This window comes from Vicugna pacos, chromosome 2, assembly GCF_048564905.1.
Source record: "Vicugna pacos chromosome 2, VicPac4, whole genome shotgun sequence".
Taxonomy (NCBI): domain Eukaryota; kingdom Metazoa; phylum Chordata; class Mammalia; order Artiodactyla; family Camelidae; genus Vicugna; species Vicugna pacos.
Genome location: NC_132988.1, coordinates 51,631,264 through 51,658,694, shown reverse-complemented (window position 1 = coordinate 51,658,694; position 27,431 = coordinate 51,631,264). Strand labels below are relative to the sequence as shown.

Here is a 27,431-nt window from a genome sequence, read left to right as displayed (position 1 = left end):
ACAGCGTAACGCCACAGGCTGGGGGGCTTGAATGACAGACATTAATTTTTTCACAGCTCTGCAGGCTGGAAGTCTAAGATCAGTTGCTGGCAGGGCTGGTTTCTGGTACAGCCTCTCTTCCTGACTAGGAGCTGGACGCCTCTGTGTCCCCACACGACCTTCCTTCTGTGTGTGCATGGAGACAGAGAGCGCTCTGGTGTCTCTTCCTCTTCTTATAAGGACACCAGTCCTAGCAGTGTAGGCCCCACTCTTACGACCTCACCTAACCTTAACTACCTCCTCCGAGGTCTTATCTCCAAATACAGTCGTGGGGGGGGGTTAGTGCTTCAGCATACGAATTTTGGGAGACGCCATCCTGTCCATAACAAGACTCAAAACGTCTAAGGACAGTGAACAACCTGTGCAGTTTCCTGCTTATGATTGCCAGTGTTTTAAAAATTACTAATCACCACACATAGATTCTTGTGTTTATGCCAAGAAATCTCTCCATATCTTTTCTTGTTTGCTGAAAATAATAGAATGTCTTGGATTGGGAGTCTGTTTGTTACCAAGGCAACAAGGTACGTGTGCTGCCCTGAGCAGTGCCACAGAGCCATCTCTATCCCTTGGTTCTGACAGAATTACTGCAAACTGCCCAGACCAACCAGTTGTATCATTTTCCCTAGTAATGAGACAAGAAAGGTCCCCACAAGTCCTCATAAAAGGAAAATAACAGAACCACAGTATATAGCAAGGGGCATAGCTCCCTCTGACAGACTCCTGGTCCCTCCAAGGAGAGGTACAACCCCCAGAGTGTAGACACCTCTCCATAGGAGTCAGGTATGAATGTCAGGATCCGTGGTAGAGACATCTGCTTATAACCTAATAAATGTTTTCTGAGCCCCTATTTTAGAAAGGGGTGGAAATGTGCTCTGTGAAGAAGCTACATTTTCTGTGCAGCTACAAGTGATCGGTGCATCCAGATTATTGCCTGGGACCCATGGAAAGACCTGGTAGACACAGGAAGCATGTGGCTAGCATGTGTCCTTGTTTGCTCTTACCCTCTTTCCTCTTGTTTTCTGCCTGGACTATTGATTTGATGCCAGTAGCCATTTGGGTGGCTGGAACTTCAGGAACCATCTTGGGTAAGAGTTAATCTCCAGAAGAGAAGCCACACATCAAGGAAGATGGACCTAAAATGTGGAACAAGCCTGAGTCCATGACACTACGGAACTTCTACACCAACCCTGGACTGCTGAATCCTTTCATGTGAGGGAGAAATAATCTTTCTATTGGCTGTAGAAAGCCAACTCCTAACTGATACAAAGTATAGGATGAAAATCCCAAAATGCAAAAATTACATTAGAAAATCCTTTAAATCTCCTATAAAATTCATAAGTTTGAATGAGTTATAGACATGGGGAGATGGTGAGCCTTTAATTCTTGAGGCCAGTCAAGAAAATAGATTAGATTCTAACCTTGAATTGTTTTAAATTAGTATTTGTTTTTCAGAAATTAGCACAGAGAGACTGTAATTCAGAAATTAAGTCATGTGTGGTCTGAAAAGAAAATTATTGGGAAGCACTAGCATATATAATCCTGATGGTTGACAGCAACATATATGTACACGCACATGTGTGTGTGTGCACATATGGAATTACTATGTATGAGAGTCCATTTTCACGTTTCACACAAAATTTTATTTCTTTAACTGTATTACTTAATGTTTCTTTATGACTTTTAATTAAAATTTCAATTTTTTTCAAGGTTGTGGAACGAATCATCAGTGTGGACATCCTGATTTGATTACATCTACATGGTGTGTGTAATCTTTGAACAAAATTTTGCAGAGGCTTATCAATATGATTGAAATTCCTCTTTTTATCTCTCTCTTCTTTTTCTTTTATATTTGATTCAGCTCTAGTTTACATTCCAAACTGAGAAAAGTCACGGCGGCCACGTGGTTTTGTCAAGCTGTGGGTAAGTGAAGCTCTGAGAAGAATGGCAGGTGGAGAGGTTCTGGAACACAGATTTCCCTAAGGAATGTTACCATGTTGCTAGGCTGTGTAGTGTATCTTAACAACCAGGGAGCCACACAGGCTCCTTCGAGCCAGAGTAGGAGAAACTGGAGGGAGACAAGTTACATTCTTTTGGAAGCATTAAACAGTAGACTGTCTGTGCCAATTAAAAATTCCCAGCTCCAGTGCAAAGATTTAAGGAGATCAATGACAGACCCCTTATAAGGCTTGTAGGGTATCAACAGCCTTGAGTTCCTGTCAACCAGATCACCTTTTAAAACTGTCCTCAGGTATAATTTTAAATTCATCATTAAAGTAATTTTCTAAAATTTTAAATATGATAGTTAATGGACCTCAGTCAAGTTCATGTAAAAGCCAATTAATTGGTTTTGAGGAAATGGGCATTATCTTCTAAAGTAAACCACCTATCTTTGAGGAGATCATACAAATAAAATGTGCTGAGTTTGTGGGATAAAGACATTTAATTTGTGGAAATATTTACCTTCATTTAATAAATACTTATAGAGCATAAACTGTGACAGGTACTGGGAGTACACAGGTGGAAAACTGGACTAGATCACTGCCTGCTTGATTATTATGTCCTGTTGAAGAGAAGCAGAAAATAAATACAGAAATGTAAAAAAAAATGTCGAAGAGTGACACACATTATGTGTTATGAAGACAAGAAGACAGCTTAAGGGGGTTTGAGGGACAGTGAACGAGGCTGGGAGTGATGGTGGAAATTACCTTGGAGAAGGGTAAGGGAGTCTTTTGGAGAAAGTCTTGTTTGGACAGAGCAATGAATGAAGTGAGGGAGGGAGCCACGGGCAGACCTGAGTGGTACGTACCCTAGGCTAGGGGCTCTGCAAATGCAGAGCGGTCCAGCAGTCCTCACCTAAATAATGGTCTTTACATCCCTAGGAATTCATAGTGACTGTCAGCGGCTCATTGATCACACACTGTGTTCTCCTTCTGTAGGCAGACATTTGGCACATGTGTTGTTTTGGACTAAGAATATTAATATTTAATACAGATTTCCATGGTATATTCTAAGTAACAGTGGCCAGGACTAGATCGATTAATAATGTTTTTAAAACCGCTGATTTTGAGGATTTTTTTGTCACGTGGTCTAAATAAAGTTCAACAATTTACTAATAAATCAATAGATGCAAGAGGATTTAGAAAAGGAAATACTGTTCTCAGAAGTACTTACACAATTCTCTGAAAGGTGAATGATAATTTTAATTGGCTTTTCCCACAGAGTTAACTCTACGCAGGTTTTTCTCTTTCTCCTCAGGGTGAAAGCACAGTGTTAGCATCACAATTAAAGTAGAATTATAAACAGAATGTGGCTACTTTCATTCAGCAAATCTTTTGGGTGTATCCTCTAAGTCAGGTCTCAGTCTAGGTTTTGCAACAAACAGGCAGTGAGGCAAGACCCAGGATATTTACTAATAATAACTACAATGTTCATATTTGCCAACTGTTTAGTTTTTTAAAAAGAATTAATACAAAGATTGTGAGTTCTCTAACACTATCACTGGCATTTTGTTGTAATGCCATGTGCTTACCTGATCGGAAAGACTGGAGTTAGAACCCGTTTATACAGCTGTTACCGACACACTGTAGTTAACGGTGATTGAAACTTTTTTTTGGTACTTTGCTTCCCCACAATTTTGGGATTCAGTCTTTAAGATCTGAACATGTGCTGGGAATGCGTCTTCCACATGAACATCGTCTGTTATGTGCATCATGATGGGGAAAACAGGCTGTGAACTGCTGCTCCCTATTCTTTAGCAAATACCTATTAAGCTAAAATACTGGAAATAAGTGTGTATTCTGCGTTTTCCTTATGCTGTTTTAGATTTTTGTTTGTTTTTAAAATAGGCCTACTGTTTATCACAAGACCATATTCAGTCCTTAGTAAATAATCCATTGGCAAATTTGTAGAAGTAACTATAACTGATTTAGTCTACAAAATCCATCATATATATTTGACAAGTTTTGCATTGATGGATTTCCCCAATACTGGTTTAGGAAAATTTTTAGTCACTTCATTACAAAATCAATGAGATTTCTCGTTCTTTAACAAAGATAGTATTTATTCATCAATAAGTAAGTTACATATTTCCTGGGTCTCCACTTCTATTAATTCCTTATTTTAATAATATGTTCTTCTCATATTTCTCCTGTCTTTTGTAGAAAAAAATCCACCTTTTTGCATGAGAATGAATGATTCTTTTCATTTCTTCTGAGTTTATGTCTTAAAAAGTTACAGTCCAAAATCAATGCTTATTATAAAGAGAAATCTTAATAGAGAAATATTATTCCGAATCAATGCATAAACTTTGGAAAGCTATCCATTAATATCATCAGGCAATGAATTATTAGTCAATTAAAGCGTGTCAAAGTCAAAATAGGCAAGAGGGAGAATTTTTCAAATGAGTAGATTATTTTTTTAGAGTGGTTTTTGAGCTTACAGTAGAACTGATCAGAAAGTGCAGGGAGTTCCATATCCCCTCTGCCCAGTTTCACCTATTATTAACATTTTGCATTAGTGTGATACACTTGTTACAATTGATAAACCAATATTGTACATTATTATTAACTAAAGACCATAGTTTACATCAGAGTTCACTCTGCATTATACAGTTCGATGGGTTTTGATGAAATGCATAATGCCATGAATCTATTATGACAGTATACACCAGTATAGCATAGGTTAGCTTCACTCTCATTCCTCCCTGACTTCCCCTCTGGAACCCTTGGCAACCGCTGATCTTTTTTTTTTTTTTTACTATCTCCATAGTTTGGCTTTTTTCTAGAATGTCATATATTTGGAATTAGACAGTATGTAGCCTTTTCAAATGAAAGAGTGACCCCTCTCACTTAGTAACATGTATTTAAGTTTCCTCCATGTCTTTTCATGGTTTGAATGCCCATTTCTTTTTGGCACTGTGTAGTATTCCATTATATGGATGCACTACAGTTTATTTATCCATTCCTATTAAAGGATACTTTACTTCCAATTTTTGGCAATTATGAATAAACATTCATTTGTAGGTTTCTGTGTGGACGTAAGCTTTCAGCTCTTTTGGGTGGGCACCTGGAGTGTTACTGCTGGATCATACGGTAAGAATATATCTAGCTCTGTAAGAAACTGCCAAACTGTCTTCCACAATGGCTGTACCATTTTGCATTCCCACCAGCAAGGAATGAGAGGTCCTGTTGCTCCATATTCTTGCCAGCGTGTGGTGTTGTCAATGTTTTGGATTTTAGCCTTTCTAATAGGTGTGTAGCAGTATTGCATTATTTCAATATACAATTCCCTAATGACAAATGATGTTGAGTATCTTTTCATGTGCATGCTTATTTGTTATCTGATAATCATCTTTGATGAGGCATTCAGATCTTTCGCCCAGTTTTTAATTGGGCTGTTTGTTTTCTTACTGTTGAGTTTCAATTTGTTCTTTGTATATTTTGGATACAAGTGTTTTATCAGATATGTGTTTTGCAAATATTTCCTCCCAGTTGGTAGCCTGTCTCTTCACTTTTTTAATAGTGTCTTTAACAGAGCAAAACATAGTTTTGCTTTTCTGCAGGTTAGAGATAATTTTATTTTTGTCATTAGATCACTTGCTGGAACAATTCAAAGCACAACTTTGTCCTGAGTCATTCATTTACTTCATTTCTGAAAATTTAAGTCTAGATCAGATTCTTAATAGTACATAAAGTATATTTTAGATCTGATAGAATTGTTAATGAAAGATGTGGATAAAATATTTATATATTGGCTTTATTCTTTTAGCATCGGAACTTCCAACAGTAACATAAAAGCCGTAACATCAGATTATTAAATTTTCTATAATCCAAGAGTAAGCACTATAGCCCCTTTTAAAATACAAGAGCAAGATGAGTTTCTGACTTCCTGGAGGCACTGCGATTTTCACAGAGGGAAGAAGAATTCTCTGCATTGTTTGCTTTTTGACCTTTTATACCAGAATTTAAGGTATTTTCAAATTCCCTAAAAAAATTAGGGAATTAACCTAAGAGAATTGGTGTGGAGAAGACCACAGAGTAGAATAGCTGAGTATCCCAGCTACATCTAAGTCAATTCCATCAGGTTTCATTCAGACGAGTAAATAAAAATCTAGGAAAATAAAACAATCCATCTGTGGTCACTTTGCTCATTAATGGCAAAGCTAGGGCCATAAATTCCATTTTAAAATTCCAGTTCAGTGTCCTTTCCACCTCCTAAATTGTCTACTGTACCCTTTTGCCCCAGCACAGGTAAAAAATGAATTTACTGACTTGAACTTACAAAAGGCCCTACTCAGAAAGTAGAATGAGTAAGTCTAAGGTTTGAGTTACACAAAGAAGCTGGAACTAACTCCTCACTATGTATAAGGGGCAATAAGAAAACGTACTTTTTTATTGTTAGATAATAGTATTTTCTGAATTTAAAATATTTGAACGTATTTTATTCAGCCTAGAATAATTTTAGAATTTACAAAACTCAGATGTTTTGTGGCAACCTAATTTATAGCTGGTAATTTATATGCCATATACTCACTGTATACCAAGAAAAACTTGAACACAGATTCTCTTAAAAAAGTCAATGAACTAAAAATATTGGCCTCAAGAAAATCTTGAGATCGATTTCTAGAAATATGGATGTATTTTGACACTGCAAATTATTCTAACCAGAAAAACTCTTTGCTATAGAAATAAAATGTGTATTTTCTAATACTATGATACATAAGACTTCCGTGTAAGATAGAATATATACAACAAGCTTCTAAAATTTCAAGACTAGTGTATCACCTTCAAGAAAATTAAACTCTTTCCTATGTTCCTAATCCATATATTTTCTTTTCCACATGATTGAGAATTCCCTAAGGGACATAACTTTATCTTTTATCCTTTAGGCCTATGACACTGTAGGTGTCTAATAAATGATTGCTGAGTGATTGAGAGAAAATCATTAAATGTTACTGAATGTTATAAATAACAACATGCCAGAGGTTCTCCAGTTTATCATCTATAGATGTAGTATCATTCTTTTGCTACTGGATTTTTCTTCTCCTTCAGGTTTTACCATCCTCTTAGAAGATACAAATTTAAGATGTTGGTTTTCTTAAATTTTTTAGTACAGTATGAAAGGTCCTTATTTACAGTTAAATTAATGTAAAGCATGTTTGTAGGTGCTGCATTTTAAAGCTGTTACTTTAACTTCCTTTATCAAAATTGATAACCATGTTATATATTTTTATGTTGGTAAGCCAACAGTGACTTTAATGTAATTAAGTGTAGAATGTATTTTAAGTTTCTCACAAATGCTTTGATTTTTCCAGGGAAAACTTTTTTCTTTCCCCCTCATGCTTATTTTGATTTCAATGTTCTCAAAATATTTGGTCTTAAAATAAGAGCCTCACACTGCTTTGACATGAGTGACAACTCCGTGCAAAGAAGGTGGAGAAGTGTTAGATGTGTGAGAAAATGCCTAGAACCCCTTGTCAGCACTACTGTCCTTCTGTGATTTCAGGGTCTGAGCACGCCCGGAAGTGAGGTTAATAAGGGAGACTCCAAGGCCTTTTGTGGCAACAGTGGAGGGGGGAACCAGCACTCCATGAACATGAGCCTGAAGTCCCCGGTGTCTGCTCCTCAGTTTGAGAGCAAAGGTAGCCATATTTCAGCGAGAAATGGAAGCTGTTTTCTAGTCAGGCACACCCCTCATCCCAGAAGGGTCTGCCACATCAAAGGTAAGGTGACTCAGGGTTCTAGGATGTCTCTCTCTCCTATATATTTGGGCTACCTGATGCTTATGGTGGATAAACACAGGGTTATTATTCAAAATATTTAACCGCTGGTGAGGCCCAGGCACTGACTACGGGGACCAGCACTGGAGCTAGAGCAGAGGCCTGCAGACACCCTCTGTGCCAGCCTTAAGCCTTGGTTTACTTGAGTGATAGGAAGGGGACCTGGAGAGGTGCCAAAGGGGCCACTCAGGAAGCTCAGGGCAGCAGCTGACCAAGTGGAGGGAAAGTTATTTCAATTTTTAACAAACTATACAGTCATGCTAGCATCTCCATGCTAAATAACAGCCCTGGAGAAGCACATATTTTATGCATTTTTTTCTCTCAATCCTTTCTTTCTCCCCTCCCTTTCTCTCTCCCTCCCTTCCTTCCTTCCTGCTTTCATCTCTCCCTCCTTCTTTCCTTCTCTCTTACCTTGCTGTCTTTCACATTTTAAAATTTAGTTTCTGTCACACCATATAGTACTATATTTTTTCCTATCCCCATGGCTTCTCCTTTACAGCATTTTTTCCCCAATGATTCTGCAGTAAATGTTCAAATCCCTTCACAGCGAAGTCCTTGGTCATTTTCCCCGTTACAAGCTTAGTTAATAAATACCCTTTAAAAGCTTTAAATGTCAACTACTCATTGAATATATCTAATTTCCTTTGAAATATTTCACATCCTTAACAAGCAAATTTTTGCCAAACTGTAGATAACTACTGTAGATTAAATAAATCAAATTTATAAACATAGAAACCACATCATTTAAAACACTTTCTTACTGTTTACCAACTTAGTAACATTAGTAATAAAGTTACTTTCTCATCAAACTGAGGTTGCCTATCAGAGAATTAGCAAGGATGTGAGATTTTCATCTTCACCTGACCCTCGCCCACAAGGTGGGTCCTTTAGAATCACTAGAGTAACAGATACCTGATGCCCTGTAGAGGGAGCTGGTCTTTCTGGGGCCCAAGGTTCCTGCATATTCAAAGAAGTTAATGAAACTCTCGCCAAGATTGTCTCTAACCTCCTTCACTGCTGGACTGAATGTCCCATTTCCCTGGCTAACTTTAAATCATTTAATGTTGTCCCATTTGACTCTGAAACCACTTTAATGCCATTTCATTTGACCCTTGGCATATTTTTATAGAGTTCTTTCCTAACTCTTGTATAGATGGAATATGAATTCTTTATTACTTATGTCCAATATGATATATTTACATGTATATGTTGTTAAATATATTTTTCCACTGGAAAAGGAAATATGTGGATGAGTAAAACAAAGCTGAAAACAAAAGTAGAAATGAAGGGGAATAAAAGCCCTCCCACCCACACAGACACACACACACACGCGCACATACATAACACACATTTTTACTAATTAAAGGAAGTAGCAGAGAAAATAGGACTTTTCCATTGGTTTGTCTCTGGGTTGATATTTTATTTATTATATTTGGTAGGCAACTTTTCACTATGTGCATGGGCCAATCACTCACCCAGGTGCTTAACATAAAATGATAAGACGTGATGCAGTCTTCAATTTTTTTTCCTCATTTCTATTTGGTACCAGTTACTATCAGTAAAGTTCTAAGTATTAGACTAAATTAAAGATTTATATTTGGCTGTGTTATTCATCTATTTAACAAAGAACCACAGAGCACCAACTTTGTGCCAGGGACTCTTCTAGACACTGGGAATAGAGCAGCAAACAAGAGACAGCTCCGTGCTTTCGTGAAGCTGACATTCTAGCGCTGCTCAGCCCAGCAGTGTGCAAGCAGATGCTGTGGGCAGAGTACAAGAGCACAGGGGACAGAGCCTGATGGGATGCTTTGCAGGCAGGGTTGTCAGCAAAGACATTTTTGATGTCATTTAAGCAGATGGATAAGAAGGGGGTGAACTGACAGTACTAGGAGGAGATTTGGAAGAATGAGCAAATATGCAAAACACTCCAGACGCTTCCTGTGCGACTTCTTGGGAGACAAAGTAGCCATCTATTACTACCTCTCATAATTCACTGATTAACAGAGCAGGGCCCTGCACGTGCCCATTTCCTAAGCTGTCTGATTCGACGTGACACAACGTTGATACTGAAAAGAGGGCCTGTCTGTAATTCAGTATTTGAGCCAAAAGCAAACAGCTATTATAGGAGAGTGAATGAACCCAGAAAGCTCTGACGTGAGGAAGGGAGTTCCTTTATACCACGTTTTCCTTCCTTCCTTCCCACACAATCTCCCTTATCCTGCCTCCTATCCTTAGCGCCAACAGCTTTTTGCCTTCTGTCAGGACAAAAGAAGAGCCAGTATACGTCTTTTAGGATTTGTTACACTGGGACATTCTGGGTGCTTTCAGAAGTCTAAATCTGGTATTCGTGAAGAGGGCTACTGTAATCCCTCTTTGTCATCGTCAAGACTTGGGAAACGAAAGGTCTGTCTGGGAGAGAAGCACATCTACTCCGCTGGACTCCCAGACCAAGATCAAAGATGTGGGCCTGCTTCCCAAAGCTAACAAGATGGGAGGACATTGTAAGGAAGAGTATGTTGCAAACATCATTTGCTACACTGACTTTCAAAGAATGTCCACCTAGCACTGGTTCATAACAATTTGAAGCCTGACATCTTATGTACATTTCATAATATCTGGTTGAGAAATTGCTGATCATTCAAAGTAAACCTGCCAAAATCTAACCTGGTCGTTTGTTCTTTTGATCTTATTCACCTAGGTTTGAATAACATTCCAATCTGTACCGTGAATGATGATGAGGACTCATTCAGAACATTGTGGAGTGCCGGCCAGTTCAACCACTCAGAGAAGGACGAGATACAGTATGCCAAATGCAGTTACCCACCCAGCACCGCAGCCCTGGACAGCCCCGTTAGAGGAGCCTCACCAGCCCCAAACAGGCTCAGAGAGCCCCCACGGCCTCATTCTGGTGAGTCCCTCTCCACTCACGAAATCTTTCCTGAGGCCTCCTGCAAATTATCAGAAGGGAAAAAAAATCTTGTTCATATAGCTGCAGTCATTTTTAAACAGTCATGAAATTTCCTCACTGTGAAACAGGTTATTCATTATAAAATTTTTTTATTCATCTAATCTCAATCCAGTAGTTCAATAATGTTAATAAATATTACTTAAAATTATCATTGTTATTGTTAATTGTGCCCAAGACAAATTTGTTATGGTTCTAGTCTCTAATCTCTACAAAGTAGCTAACGGGTACCAAAAATGAGTATTAGCCAATAGTGGTGGAGAAACTACTGCAGACACAAAGTGAGTCAGGGAAACGTAATAAGGATGGAATTGCATGTTTACCTCTTCCCCATGGGATGGTCACCTCCTTAAGGTCAGGGCCCAGTGTTACTACTTTGTGTATTTTTGCAACTTTTGGTATCTCCTCGGGTCCCAGCCCAATGCTTGGTCTTTAGCAAACAATTCAATTCAATTAATTAATATTTATTAAATTAAATTAAAAGGGATTAACCAAATGTACAGCATGATGACTGTAGTTAATAATACTGTATTATATATTTGAAAGTTATGAGAGTAGATCTTAAAATTTCACATCAAGTAAAAAAGGGCAACGATGTGTGGTGATGAATGCGAAGTAAACTGTGATAATCATTTTGCAATATACATGTGATCACATACATATCATTATGTTGTACAACTTAAACTAGTAAGAAAAAAGCACAGTACGGCAAAATCTAAAAGGCACAGTACAATAAAAGTAATTCTGATTGGTAGAAATTGTGTCTAGTTCTCTTTCTCCTGCCTTATATAATTATAAACTCTTACTAAGTTTCAGGGCACATGAAAATTATTTTGGTATAATGTGGTAAAGTATATATATATTTCCCAAAAAATAATGATAAAAGGGATCATTCATAGAGTACTTACTATGTAATTCCATCCTAAAGTCTCCACACTTGTTCACTTCCTTCACCCTCTTCCCTCCTTTCCACTAGCCATGAAGAACTAAAGCCCACCTGTTCACCTTCTTTCTGCTGTCCCTTCTTATACTGTAAAACCTAGAAACTTTAAAAATTACATTTGCAGGGGTCCCTTGATGAGAATTAGATGGTGCCACCTGGTAAGATTTGTATTGCAGATGTGGGCGGGGCTGAAGGCATCTTTTTGGTTGCTGTCCGCTACCAAGCATGACTGGAGACAGGGGTTTCCTAATGCAACATCCCAGGGTTCAGATTCTGGATTTACAGATGTCAAAAGGCAAGTCAGCAGATGTGGTGGCTTTCTGACTGCAGCAGTGGTCCAGGGCCTAAGATTTAGCCTCATGGATTTTGTGACAGCAGTTGACATAGCCATGCCTCCTGAGCTGGGATAAAGGCTGTGCCCCTCTTGGTGGGACAGGTGCACGGTGTTGTTCTTGAAGTGATTTGTGAAGGTCAAGACCAGAGTTCATTGCTCCAGTCCTTCCAATGATATTACAAACACCTAATTCCCTGCATTATTGACATTTTTGCTTAAAATAGCTAGAGTGGTTTCCGTTTGCCACAGATGAACACTGAGTAGACTCAGCATTCATAACTTTCTTCTCACTACTTGGAGAGAGCTAGCTTTCCAAATTTAAAAAAAAATCTTTCTTCAGCTAAAACTAATGAACTCAGTTACTACTGGGGATACATATAAAATCTTTTCATCTTTTAACAAATTGTTGTGTTAACTATGGCTTCAGTAAAAAAACAACAATACAGCATCGCTTACACAGACTATATCTTTAAATTAATGCAAAGGAAAGTTAAGCAAATATTCAGGTAGTTTAGGGTAATTCAGGGGATTTAGTATGATGACTGTGTGAAATGGGTAGGATTGAAAGACAGATGAAATAAGTAAAATAAAGGATGTAATTTTAACTCAGCCCATATCTCCTCTTAAACTGAAATATGCACTTAAAAAAATCAGTTTACCCAGATCAAGGAAGCTCTTATAGTGTTTCTTTTAATCACCTTCCTGGGCATAGAAATAGTTTTGTAATATAAATATGCTTTTATCATGTTATCATAGGACAATTCTACCTGCCAGTTTTCTAATATTTATAAATGTATGCCCGAGTTGACCTTAAATGAAATTCAGATAAACTCTCATCTATCTCAGCATATGATGTATATGTCATGTGAAAGAAGTTTTTCTTCAGTTTGATATAAGTATGTTTTTCCTCACTCTCATTTCAGAGCCCTGTCGAAAAATCAAAGAGTGCTTCAGAACTTCCAGTGAGAATCCCTTAGGACTTTGGAAGGTAAAGAAACAACTATTTACAGCTACCTAGTTAGTTTTGACTTCTGTCATTTCCTCTCCTTTTCTTCACATATCTTCCTGGAAAGGCACCTTTCACAATTATTTTTTACAGCTTTATTTAAGTATAACTTAATATGCTATAAAATGCATATATTTAAAGTGTACAGTTTGATGCGTTTTTGACAAATGTACATCCACACCAGGGAAGCCACGACTGAAATCAAGAGAATGAACATGCCTATTACTCCCTGAATTTTTCTCATGACCCTGGTCCTCCCACACGCAAACATTTATCTGCTGTCACCAAAGATTAGCAAGCAATTTTTAGGATTTTATGTAAACGAAACTTATAGTGAACTCTCTTTTTTAAAACCTGGTTCCTTTAGCTCAGCATAATGATTTTAATATTCATCCATGTTGTTATGTGTATCATTACTTCACTCCTTTTTTATTGCTGATAGTATTTAATTTTATTGGTATCCCACAATTTATTTACATGTTCATCTATTGATAGACATTTAGCTTGTTTCCAATTTTGAACAAAGCTGATATGAACATTTGTGTACAAGTGTTTGTATGGGTATATGTTTTCTTTTCTCTTGGGTGAATATGCTGGAGTGGCATGACTGGGTCTTGTAATAGGTGTTTGTTTAAGTTGTTAAGAAACTGCCAGAGTTTTCCAAAATGGCTGTACGATTTTACATTCCCACCTGCCATGTATGAGAGTTTACTCTTCTGCATCTCTTGCCAAACTTAAGTCTGGTCAGCATTTTAAATTTTAGCTAATCTAGTGGTTATGTATTGGTATCACATTGTGGTTTTAATTTGCATTTCCCCAATGACCAGTGACATCTTTTCATGTTCTTACTTGCCATCTATATATCTTGTTATGAAAAGCGTAAGTTCAAATATTAAAATTAGGTTGTTGGTCTTTTTATTATTAAGTTGAGAGGTTATTTACGTATTCTACATATAATCCTTTTGTCACATACACATTTTGCAAATGTTTTCTTCCAGCTTGAGGCTTATTATTATTATTTTTTGTAATAGTGTCTTTTGAAGAACCAAAATTTGTAATTTTGATGAAGCCCAAATTAAAAAATTTTCTATTATAGTTTCAAATTCACATGCTGTTTCTCTCTATTGTGCCTTACTGCAATGGCTAACCTCTAGCACAATGGTGAATAAAAGTCATGATGGCAGACATCCTTGCCTTGTGCCTAATCATAGGGGGAATGCGTTCAGACTTTCACCATTATGATGTTATGTTATGTTATTCACAGATGCTCTTTATATGGCTGAGGAAGTTCCTTTCTACTCCTAGTGTTCTGAGAATTTTTATCTGAAATGGGGGTAGGATTTTGCCATATGCTTTTTTGCATCTGTTTGAAGTGATCATATTATTTTTCCTTTTTAGTCTGTTAATACAGTGAATTGTATTGGTTAACTTCCAAAGGTTAAACTAATTTTGCAGTGCTGGGAAAAAACTCCACCTGGTCATATGTTTTCTTTTTCTATATTTAATTTAATTTCATAAAACATTGTTTAGCATTTTTGTGTCTATGTTCATAAGAAATATTTGTAGTTTATTTGCAATGTCTTTCCTGGTTTTGGTATCAGTAAAATACTTGCTTCATAAAATAAGTTGGGAACTTCTTTTTAATATTCTGGGAAATTTTATGTACAATTGGTATTGTTTCTTATTTAAAAGTTTAGTAGAATTCTTTAGTGAAGCCATCTGAATCTGGTGTTTTCTTTGAATCAAGGTTTTTAACTGCAAATTCAGTTTCTTATTTTCACAGATATAGGCTATAGGTTATCTGTTTCTTCTTTAGTGAGTTTGGTAGTTTGTTTTTCAAAAAATTTGTCCATTCATCTGTCATTGAATTTGCCGATATAAAGTCATTCATAAAATATCCTTTAAATGATTACATGACCTGTAGAGATGTTCTGTCTCTCATTCCTGACATTGGTAATTTATGCCTGTTTTTTTCCCTGATGTGTCTAGCTAGAGGTTTATTAGTTTCATTGATTCTTAAAGAATCAGCTTTTCATTTCATCAATGATCTTTATTGTTTTGATTTTCTGCGTCCATTTCACTGACTTTGGTTCATGACTTTATATAAGATGAAAACTTAGGTCACTGACTTGAGACATTTTTCCCTTCTCATATAAGCATTTATCATAAGTTTTGTATAAACACTGTTTAGGCTGCATCCCCCAAATTTTACTATGTTGAGTTTTCCTTTTCATTCTGTTCAAAATATTTCCTAATTTCATTTAAAATTTCTTCTTTGACCACATGGGTTACTTAAAATTATGTTATATAATTTCCAAATATTTGAGGATTTTAATGCTATCTTTATGTGACTGATTTCCAATTTAACTCCATTGTGGTCAGAAAACATACTTTGTTTACTCTGAGACTTTCAAAATTTATTGTGACTTGTTACATGGCCCAGAATATCGCTGACCTTATTAAATTCTCCATGTGTCTGTAAAAGAATGTTCACTCTGGTTTTCTGGGGAGAATAATCTAAATATCAATTAGGTCAAGTTGGTTAATACTGTTATTCAAGTCTTCTATAGCCTTACTAATTTGCTGCCTACTTTTTCTATCAGTTATTGAGAGAAAGGGGTTGAAATCTGACTATAATTGTGGATTTCTATATTTCTCTTTTCATTTCTATCAGGTTTTAATCATGTTTTGAAGCTCTTTTATTAGAATACCTATTTGCTTTGTCCTCTTGATGAAATGACCCTATTATCATCATAAATTTACTATCTTCAACCCTGATAACATTCTTTGCTTTGAAATCTGTTTCATCAATAGAACTGTTCAGGTTTTCTATTTTTCTTTTTTAAATTAAAGTATAGTTGATTTACAATATTATATTAGTTTCAGGGGTACAGCTTAGTGATTCAGTATTTTTATAAATTAAACTCTATTGGAAGTTATTATGAAATAATGGCTATAATCCCTGTGCTGTACAATATATCCTTGTTGCTTATCTGTTTTATACATAGTAGTGGTTTCAGAGTCAAATGGGACAAGATTAAATGATTTAAAGTTAGCCAGGGAAATGTGAAATTCAATCCAGCAGTGAAGGAGGTTATGACAATCTTGGTGGGAGTTTCATTAACTTCTTTGAGTATACAGCAGAATTAGGTAATGGAGCCTTGGGCCCAAGAAAGACCAGTTCCCTCTACAGGGCATCAGGTATCTGCTACTCTAGTGATTCTAAAGGCATTTTTATTACCAACTTTTTGAACTCATTGTTTGATAGACTATCTCTGTGTCATTATTTTTTCGGGGGTTTTCTCTTGCTCTTTCAATGAGAGTAGGTCTTCTGCCTTTCATTTTATTTAATTTTCTCTGTCTCTATAAATTAAGGTGAAACAGTTACCAACTGCAGTCTTGAAGGGGTGTCCATATGCAGGAACACCTCTATACAGACTGCTTATGCCCAGTGCCTTTGGTTGAAGAGCTAGATTTTTTTGTTGTTGAAGGGCTAGATTTGATGTGGATATAAGTCACGTCTTTCCTCAGAAGGTACTGGCAGCTGTCACCTTGGTAGGAGATGGGGATGGAGATGGAGGGGCTAAGGTTTGAGCCACATGTGAGGTGGGGCTCCTCTCTGCTCAGCGGCCATCACCACCCTAATGGTGGTGGGGTCGGATCCCAAAGCTGCTGGAGCAGCAGCTCTGAGGGTCAGGTCTGAGGTGGCTATTCCCTTTAAGTGTGCTTCCCCTTCTCCCAGCACTGGGACCCTTGCCCCAGAGGGAAGCTGTGCTGAAGGAAGAGGGGGACTTGCAGGCTCATGATGGGGCATGGGCTGTGGCAGGTTAGCCACAGACAGAATCCAAACTGGCTCTGATGTGCCACCTGTGTGGGCAACAGTAGTTGTTGCCCTCACCCTGCTCAGATGCAGCCCAGAGTTCAAGTCCTCTTTGTCCGTCACAGCCGATCACTCCTCCCAGCCTCTACTGCCCTGACCCTGTGTGCAGCCACAGTGCAGGGCAGGTGGGGCCCGTGTGGGCTCTCAGTATGTATCAGGAGCAGGCTGTGATGGACTGGCTGCTATCAGAGTTCCAGGCTGCTTCTGATGCACTGCCTGAGTAGCACCAATAACGGCCACCCCCCCCACCCCACCCAGAAGCTACCCCAGATCTGAGTCACCTCTGCGTTTCACAGTCAAGCTATCTCCCCAGCTGTGGCAGCCCTCGCTCCAGTGGGGATCCGTGAAGGTGAAGTAAGCAGGGCTGAAACGTTCACTTGGCTCAGGCTGCGGCACACGTTGGGGTTGTGGCAGGAACCGGGCAGCCACTGGGGCAGTCTTTAATCCTTCCTCACTGAGCTGCCTCAGGGACAAGCCAGTATATGTGGGCTCCTCACGAGCAGAGTCCAGAGTTCAGGGCAGAGTCAAGGCTTTCTGTAGCCCTCCTGCTAGGTCCAGCGGTCCTCCACCCCACCAAGGGGGCTCATCTTCCCCGTGCAGGACCTGAGGGCCAGGATGCTCAGCAAGTGCATTGAACCACTTACTCCTCAGGGTGAATCTCACCCTGTGGATTCTCCCTTTACTTCTGAGTCCCTCCCTGCGGCACAGGTCACTTCTCTTCCCTTCCTACCCTATTCTCTGTGGAGCTTTCTATTTTTTGGTGGGGGAGGGGGTAGGTAATTAGGTTTGTTTCATTTATTTATTTATTTGGAGGCACTGAGGGGTTGAACCCAGGACCTCGTGCATGCTAAGCACGCGCTCTACCACTGAGCTATACCCTCCCCCATTAACCCCGTGGATCTTTCTCACAGCCTTGATTAGACAGGAGTCTTTCTGTCAGTTTCCAGTTAGTTTTCAGTGAGGATTGTTCCACATGTAGATTGTATTTCTGATGTGTTTGTAGGGGGAGATGAGTTCCACAGCCTCCTGTTCTGTTATCCTGCCTGTTAGGTGTCTATTTCTTCCTGAAATGATTTTGGTAATATATTCTTTTTCTAAAAATTATTCATTTTGTTTAAATATTAAAACTTATGGATCATATTATACATAATATCCACAGAATCTGTAAGATGTACCCTTTTACGTATCAGTTTTGTTAGCTTGTGTCTGATCAGTTTCAATTTTATTAGTATATCAAATAACTAATTTTTGTGGGGTTTTTTTGATCCTCTGTGTTGCATGTTTCTATTTTGTTGATTTATTTATCTTTTTTCTCTTTCCATTCACACTTTGTATTTTATTGTTCTTTTTCTAACTTCTTTTATCTTTGTAACATATATATTTAAAGCTACAAACCCCCCTCTGAGGATTGCTTTAGCTGCTTTCATAATTTTTGCTATGTAACATTTTTATTAGGATTAAGTCAATCTTTTTTCTAATTCACATTATAATTTTTTGTTTGATTCATGACTTAATTCCTGGACATTATGTATGAAAAATCATTTATAGGAATCTGAAGCTCATGATAAATGGATTTTCTTCCAGATAACTGGTGCTTGTTTCTGTAGGAACCCAGAGGCCCTGCCAACCTAGATCAACTTACCCAAGTTCAAACTTTGATCTCAGGCTATATTTCTTCAAGGATTTTGGACTTCTAGGTCACCTTCACCTTGAGGGATGTAGCCCTTTGTTGGCCTTTATTTGGGTCCTGAGCCTTGAGTCCTGTCTTTCAGAAACTTTAAGGCTGTAAAAAGGAAAGTTTTCATTCTCTAGGGTAAGACAGTGATCTCAGGGCAAAACTGGCTACTATACATCCTATAACCTCAAGTGTTTCATTTCCGCTTCACTTTTTGATCTATTAATTCCTATGTTACATATGGAATATATATGTAAATATACACACATATATGTATGCATGTAAGTAAATACGTGTGTATATATATACCATTTACACATATGTATGTGTGACTGTGTGTGTGTATATATATAATAGCTATTCCCCAAAACAAGAATTCTACATAATAAACCTTAACAGAGGAGTGCATCTATGTACAAGATAGCTTTATTTTCAACTTTTTGTTCTATCAGTTCTAATCACCACAGTCCCGGTTGTTGACACATTCAGCCATCAGCTTATGTATCTTAAAATATCACTCACTTATGAAAATTAAAAAGCCTTTCTTGGAATAGACACAGATTTTTTTTTTTAATTGCAAAAAGTATATTTACCTCCCAGAACAAGAAAATGGCCTATTTCCTTTTCCAGCTAGTCAAGGGAAGTAATTTAGTTTACTGCTCCAATTCTCCAGCTCTCAGCTGGCATTGAGCAGAGTCAGGAAGCTGCAGTTCACACCATGTAGTCTCTTCACAGATAGCATGAAACTTCTCAGCTGACTTTTCCCAGCCATAAAACAGAAATCTCCCCAACTCAACAGAAAATCCCATGTATCATGAGTTGGTTGCTATCAGGAGCAGCAAGATAAATAATGGTTTCACATTAAATATTAAAAAATTATTACCTGAATGTTTAACCAAGAGTTTAAAATGGTTTCATAAAAAGTAAATAATGTATCACTATTTGTTATGTCTCTAAATGCAAATATTTGATAATTAGATTTTTAATGGAGGATTAAAACTAACCTCTTTTTATTTTCATGTATGTCTCTCAATTAGCTATGAACTTTCTCATTCACTTTACATTCAATTTTCATAGAAAATATAAATGGATGCAAGTACATATTGATTGTATTATACCTTTGACCTTTGATTTAGGAAGAAATTAAGGTAAAAAACTCACCGTCACCACCAAAGGCATGCTCTTCTGCTGGCTCTTGTTCTTCAGAGGTGATAAGTGCCAAGACTGATGTCAAAGAGAGCACTGTCTGCATACCAAACTATCTGGATCAGGAAATCAAAGTAAGAGGCAGGTTTATTAAATCCGTAACTTGGGAACAGCATGCATACACAAAAAACCACATCACTAGTATCCTTAAAACTCTCTAATGGTTCCCACTGACAACTGAATTGATTTAAAACTACTTAGCCTGAAATCCAAGGTCTGCTTCTATTTTTCACTTGCAGATTCTCCCCGGAATCCTGTCATTCTTACAGAAACACAGTCTTTGGTTTAGACATAATGGAAAGCTCAGTGTTTGCCAAACAAACTCGGCCTTATGTCTTCTTATGCCTTCCTAATGCTTGAACGGCCTTACCCCCAACTTCTTTCCATTATCTGTACATCTCCTTCACATGTTTTAAGGCAGAGATTCCATCAATTAACACTCGTCTCTCCTTCTTAACTGTAGACAACTGTTTTCTCAAAATTTTTCTGCTTGGGGTTATAAACTTATATACTTGTCTGTCTTGGTTACTGCTTTATCTTTCATGCCTAGATAAGTGCTAGACAATTAGTAATTTTTAAATAAGTGTTTATTGAATGTTGAATAAATAAATAGAAAAGTGCTACCAAGATCAAAGTAGAACTTTAGAAAATCAGCTATCCACATAGACTCTTAGCTACGTAACAGGCTGAGTGCAGTTTTAGTAAGGCTGTCTTGCTTCCTTGAGCACACCAATAGACCAGCATGATCCCACAGAACTGGCCTTGTAGGCTTCTGTTGAGAAGCTTTCCTCTCAAAAGTATCTTCCACCTTACAGGTATTGACTAAACTGGCCATCAATTGATATAAAATCCACTAAAATGTAAACTTTTTGAAGGAAGGGATCTTATCTGCCTTGTTCACAACTAATTCCTCAGCATTCATCACTTTGCTTGAAAAATATTAACTGGCCTGCACAACATGGCATTTCATCAAATAGTTGTTAAATAAATGAAAGGAGAGGGAACAAGGTGAGAAAACAGGTCATATCAAGATTTTTTGGCTTGTATACATGGGTCCTAAAAATAGTACTCATTTTGGTGGTAGTACTTCATCCTCTCATGCCTCCTACAAAAAAAATCTAAAATACTTTCCAATTTCCTACTATCTAGGCTGGTAACTCTTTATGGGTTGTGAGATCAAGAAATGTTGGTGTAGGGGTAGGTGTGTAAGAAGGAGTTACTACTTTAAAGGAAAAGAAAAACAGAATTCTGCGTCTGTTAGCATTTTGTTTTGGCCTTCCTCCCAAAGATCTTCAATTTATAGAAATAATAGTCTCTTTACTATTGACACCAAGAGTCTGCCAAACACATTCATTGATTCTATAAATATTTAGTGTCAAATGACAAAATACTGGAGTTTGGGAATACAGTGGGTTCCTTCATTTACATAGCTTGTGAGAGGGACTGTACAAACTTTGTAAGAACATATAGAAGTCGATTTGGAGCTAAGAGAGTCTTCAAGGAGCAAGGAATCTAAAAAAATGTTTAAGATACAATTAGAAAGTGAAGAAAAGTATGGAAGAGGTCATTCTCAGGCAAGAGACCTTCGTATCTAAAGGCTAAGAAAGAGGTGAGAGCACTGGTTATTCAAGGAACAAAAGCAATTAATATGGCTGATGCAGAGGGTGCCGGGAGAAATCTGCCAAAGATGGGGCTGAAGACTTAAGCAGAGACCAGATAGTAAAGTACTTTATAAGCTGTATTGAGGTGTTCAGATTTCATCCCAAGGGCTGAATTACTTTATAAGTACAAGAACACATGGTCAGAGTTGTACTTTGGAAAAATCACTCTAGATCCAATACAGAGTTCATTTGGGAAGGGGAAACAGAATTGCAGGCAAGGTATTCTGCTTCCAAAATGATAGATTAGGTTCAAGACTTAGCCTCCAACTGTAAACAACTATACAAATAGACAAAAGAGAAAAAAAAAGTGAATTGCTCCTCTAGAAGATGTCGGAACTGAACAGACAAAATAAGAGAAAACGGCATCGCCTAACCTAAATTATTGCAGTTGACCCTGGAACAAGACGAGTTTGAACTGTGCAGGTCCACTTACACGTGCATTTTTCAATAGTAAATACTACGATACCGCCCGATCCATGGCTGGTGAATCTATGGATGTGGAACTGTGAGTACAGAGGGACCAACCACCTATGCAGAGGGCTGACTATAAGTTATACTTGGATTTTTAACTTCTTAGAGGGTTGGCACCCCTAACCCTGGCCTTCTCAAGGGTCAACTGTACTTGTATTGAAGATGTTTTTTCCCTAATTGAAATCTGGCTCCTGAGCTAAAACCCCAATTGACTTGAGCATTGTGTACAGTGACAGTTGGGAAGATGAGACTGTGGAGAAAGTAAAGCAAACCTTATAAACCTTGATTACTGTGTAACTCTAATATTCTCTGTTAGATTCTGGAAAAGCTCTGTAACATTTTACAGACTGATTCTCTGGCAGAAGTTCTACAGTGGCTGCTTCATGCAAGTTCCAAAGGTGAGATTAAGCATTTGTAAGCACTGAGCTCAGTTTTTTCTTTTCTTTTCTTTTTTTTTTTTTTGTCAGAAACTAGGAATGTACCAGTATCTGAAGCTTTTTATCTTGGATTTGCAAAGATAGTGTTGCAATATTACTTCCCTAGTGTTTCAGTATCAGAGTCCTATGTATCCAGCTGTACGCAAGCTGGTCTTGCAGTGACCCAAACTTTGGTATGCTCCATGCTGAACTTCTTTGGGCGATGTGGAACACTTGTGTCCAGACCTGGTTTGCGCGTCTCTTCCTGAGTCCACACGCCCAGGCCCTCCCTGAGCATGTCTCCTGGCCTGCTCTGAACCCTGAACACAGCCTGTTGCCCTCCTTTGGTGTGGATGGCAGTAGCACAGCCTTCCAAGTTCCAGACTCTAACAGCTCTGCCAATTCCTCACCAAAACCGCCAAGTCAGTCATCTCCCAGCCTCCTTTAGGCCCTTCCTGGTGCCTGCGTTTCCATGAGGACATATTCCAGTCCCAAGTAGGATAACCATAAATAGCACAGAGCAGCTATCCTCAAATCCAGCTGGTCTCAGACTGAGACAGGCTTCTGAGGTGGACGGGGCCTGAGAGCTGGCATTTCTAACAAGTTCCCAGGTGACGTTGGAAGGGCTGGTTTGGGGACCTCTCTTTGAAAATCGCTGCACGAATCAAAGTTAGGAAATACCAATGTGTTAGGGACAGACTAATGTTTTGAAATGGGGAGCATTTTGGAGATAGCACCTTACCTCAAGAATTCAAGATTACTTGGCAGGCAATTGAGAAGTATTTGGGGGTCAGGAGTTTTTAGTTATTCTTTTTTTCCCCACTTTTTAAGAATGCAACTTTTAAAAATTTACACAAGTATTGAGTGCTTATTGTTGGATGAAAAACAGATGAACCAGAAAAAAAAAAAAGAGGAAAAATAATAAAATTATTACAGACATCATTTTAGTAATACTTTGGTATATATATCTTTGTAGAGATGCTTATAAATGTTATTTAACTATTAGTTTTTATTTTAATGAGATATTATACTTAATATTTTATATAGACATCATTATTATTATTTTTTTAAATTTGGCAGTGGCCTGTAAGGCTGGGTTTTGTACTCAGTATTTAAACTCTGTTCCACTGCCGTTCAGGGACAAGGACCCCAGTGAGCTGACTACTCTGAGCACTCTACAGTATCACAGGTCAACAAAAACTAGGTTGATGTGAACCTCTGACTCACACATAGGGGCCTACCCCCGAAACAGACCACCTTTCAACGCTGGAGAGCTGGGTCAAAGAACTAATCCTGTGTTTCCTGCTAATGTGATAATTATAACCTTCATGGCCCCTTCTTTTTTTTTAAATCAGAAAAGGAGTGGGTCTCAGCTTTGATTCATGCTGAGCTGGCTCAGATAAACTTGTTAACTCACCTCAGAAGAAGCACCTCAGCAGAACCAGCAGCAGAGACTGGGAGGCCACAGAAAGTCAAATCGCCCCCAAATTCACCAGCAAGATCAAAAGTGCTACCCAGATCTACGGAAAGACATCAACTGAGCAGGTAATGAGGCCTAATGGGCCAACCTGTGGGGCATGGGGTTCATAAAAACTTTGAATTCCTTTCTGGTTATCTTTCAAAACACGAAAATGGCTGAGATTTTTAAGTATCTTCTTTATTCAGTAAATGACAGGAATGTGTATTTGTTTTCTTTCATTTTCATAAATGTAATATGAGAACCCATTCTAAATCCTATTGTTCAGAGCGTTTTGGCAGAGGCTATGTTTTCCTTACCCAACAACCTATCTTTTTGAGAAAACTTCCCTTTCTACTCAGGGCAAAGCAAGCGTAGTCACCCAGAAATCTAAGCAACTATAGTGGTTTTTAGTTATTTAAAAACAGAAGCAATAAAGGAAACCAAAGTTGCACTGCTATTGTATATTGTTAAATGCTTATCACAAGGGTATCACATTTTTTGTCTAGAACAATCCAAGATTAAAATATACTGCTTCACTTAATTTTCTCTGACATATGCCTGGGGGCTGCCAGAGGAAAAAACAACTATTAAGGAAATTGGAAATTATTTCAGTAGAAATTTTTCTTAAGCCTTGTAATTTCAATGACAGAAGAAAATACATATTTATGTATAACATCATGGTCAAAGAATGTGGTAAGATGTTATTTAAGCTGGGAGAGAAAATCTTGTTGCTTTAAAATTAAAAGTTGGGTAAATCTTAAAAACAGAAAAAATAAATATTCACAAACACATAACATGTCACTGTAAAAAGCATTAAGACAGGGGAGAATTTTACATTGCAATCTGTCTCTCCCTTGAAGTTTCCATAAAATTGGAAACTGGGAGATAGGGTCAGTTTCTCTACCTTAGTGAGTAACATTTGAGGTACTGTTCCAATATTTACTCAAAGTCAGAAGAATTTTTCACTGAAAAGTACATTTAATACTGTCTGCATCAAAAAATAAAAAAGAATTGGGATACTTGTTTAAGATACATATATATATATATATATATATATATATATATATGTATATATACACACTTAGCTTATTGATGAGTGCAGTCTATAGAAAATACTTGTTTGTATCTGTGAATTTCATTTTCTCTTTCTCCAATTGATTTAGAGTGGCAAGCCAAGGATCTGAAGGAAATAAGGAAATACCAAAAGGTTAAGTACAGTTTGTGATAATTACTGAGTTGGTATAAGGAAATCAGTAAGTATCTAACTGTCAGAGATACAGAGGTTAAGGATCTATGGTTTTAAAGGCGGTATATGTATTACACTAATTTCCAGCTACCCTTAAGGGACAGCATCTGCCGAGTTTCTCACAGAGATAAACCTGCCCAGTACCTGACTTTGTTCTGAAAGGCGAAGCGTCTCATTCCTCCCTTTGAGGGCAAGACAGCAGGACAGCAGGAGCCCTAGCTTTGGTCATGCCAATCCAGTGACAGGGGAAGCCCTCCATGGACTTAACAGAAGGACAGTGATTTCAGAGTTTTGGTTCTTTGCAACTTAACTGTCATTAAGCTAAATGATTTTCACTTGCAACAAAGTCAACCAGAAAAAAAACCAGTAAAATTTTGATAATCATCTATAAGCAGATGCTCGTGACACAGCTGAGATACAACAGAGTAAATGGCAGTTTGTGTCCCCATCAGAAGTCCAGCCCCAGCTGCAATTTGGACCAAGAAACATCAAGAATTGTGGCAAGTCCTAGTTTGGTCCAGAATAGTCCAACTGAAACACCCGTGGGTTTGGCAGCTCCTTACTTTAAAACAAACACAGCAACAATGGCTACAGTGCAACAACTATGAAGTATGCCTACAAGCCTCGAACGGAAGTCTCTCTTACCATTTCTGCAGGTTCCCCTTATACCAGGAATGATAGATACAGCAATCAGTCAGAGGTCCTTGAGGTCACTCTAGACCCCAGCAGTTTCCGCTGGGGTTAACCAAACCTGAAAGAGCCTCTATCTGCCTATCTCTAGCTCTGAAATAAGTACAGTTAAGGAGTTAGAAAATACTCCCTTACTCTGACACCCCAAGCATGGTCTATTGTATCTGACGTCTCCTAACAAACGCTTCACCCTCAGGCCACAAAATCATGACAGTGATTGCTTCTATTACTCAAGTTTATGTCTTACCCATAGGCCTCAGATATATTTTATCCAGCCTAGATATTTGTATAAAAATCCCCAAACCATACCCCTTTGTCTCCAGTGTTGTATCCGCATCACCCCAAATCCTTATTTCTGCTTGGGTGTAACCATGCAGGGCTTGGCAAGGTCTTATGAGTACAACTGTTTTAACCTCTTGTCTACTTTCTTTTTTATGTATCAGGACCATAGGTCCTTCTCCTTTCTCTGAATGACCCACCACCTTTGTCCACCACCAGTTCTAAATCATTCCTTCCAAAATTATACTTCATTCTAAGACTAAAAGAGTATATCCTGCATGTTATAGAATAAATAACTCATTAGAGATGAGCAGATAGAAAGATGAGAATAAATTATTTTACAAATTTTTGGTGCATCTGATTCACCTAAACTTCATAGACTTATCTGTATGTCATTTGCTGCTAAAACATGGCAGGAGCTACTATATTTGATGTCTCAACTATGGTCTTACTAAGACTTTTTCTATTTCAGAGGCTGAGCACAACCCTCCATTGTTTATGAGAAGAAATGAAATGAAAATACCAGTTGCAGAATATTTCAGCAAACCAAAGTCTCCTCCCAGGCCTAAAACTCAGGAGAGCATGTCAACGAAAGCAATGTCAGCAAGGAATATACAACAAGGATACAGTCTCTCTCCCCAAAGAGCATTTTATCCTGTAACACACCAAAGGTAGAAATTCTAGACTGAGCTAATTCTTTCACAAATATGAGATATTTCACTTTGTTGCAACATCAAATTATTAAAAAATCTTTTTAGAATGGAGGAATCAATAGCTCCTCTATTTTGTGGCACATGTAAATTTCAAAGCACCTGTTATAATGCTACTAAATAAAAATTAATGGAGACAACATTTCTATTTATAATTAATTTAATGCTATGTGTAAAAAGAAGTATGTTTATTTACATACTACATTTTGCACTAGTCTTGCACTATTAATATTAGTATGTAAGCATTAGGCTCTGATACTAGAAAAATCATCCATAATCAGAATTAGGCAGTTTTAATTCAACACCTACCCCAAACTCTAATAGAAAATAAACAACAACAACAATAAACAAACATCTGAGTTTTAACATCTGAGCTACTTTCTGCAATCTACAGTTTTTCAGTGTTGTTGGACTATTAGAAGAATTCTCACCTCTCCCCAAAAAGAAGAGATATAAAAATGATTCCTAACTTATGAGCCAGAAAGAAGCCAGTTTCCATTCACTGCTCACTGTGAATGATGTTAACACACTTCCTAATATTGAACTTTTGTATTTTGAATAAACCACTCTTGGGCCATACTATTATTCTTTCAGTGTATTGCTGAATTTATCCACCAATTAGCCACTCTTTTATTTAGAATATTTTTGCACTGATGGTCAAAACAGATACATTT

General features: G+C 37.8%; 1 protein-coding gene across 3 annotated transcripts; it reads left to right on the top strand.

Annotated features, from left to right (window-relative positions):
- Positions 1 to 1,116: 1,116 nt before the first annotated feature.
- Positions 1,117 to 26,899, top strand: C2H4orf17 (chromosome 2 C4orf17 homolog). Of its 3 annotated transcripts, XM_072940060.1 has the most exons (11): positions 1,117 to 1,248; positions 1,747 to 1,798; positions 1,898 to 1,959; positions 7,543 to 7,759; positions 10,515 to 10,724; positions 12,982 to 13,046; positions 19,756 to 19,899; positions 22,274 to 22,355; positions 23,729 to 23,918; positions 24,996 to 25,039; positions 26,520 to 26,899. In XM_072940060.1, the coding sequence occupies exons 4-11, from the start codon at positions 7,627 to 7,629 to the stop codon at positions 26,720 to 26,722; spliced, it is 1,071 nt and encodes a 356-aa protein (XP_072796161.1). In that variant the 5' UTR covers positions 1,117 to 1,248; positions 1,747 to 1,798; positions 1,898 to 1,959; positions 7,543 to 7,626; the 3' UTR covers positions 26,723 to 26,899. The 3 variants fall into 3 exon arrangements, with proteins under 3 accessions (XP_072796161.1, XP_072796171.1, XP_072796166.1); XM_072940070.1 differs by lacking the exons at positions 1,117 to 1,248; positions 1,747 to 1,798; positions 1,898 to 1,959 and adding an exon at positions 2,058 to 2,287; XM_072940065.1 differs by lacking the exons at positions 1,117 to 1,248; positions 1,747 to 1,798; positions 1,898 to 1,959 and adding an exon at positions 5,076 to 5,129.
- Positions 26,900 to 27,431: the final 532 nt, after the last annotated feature.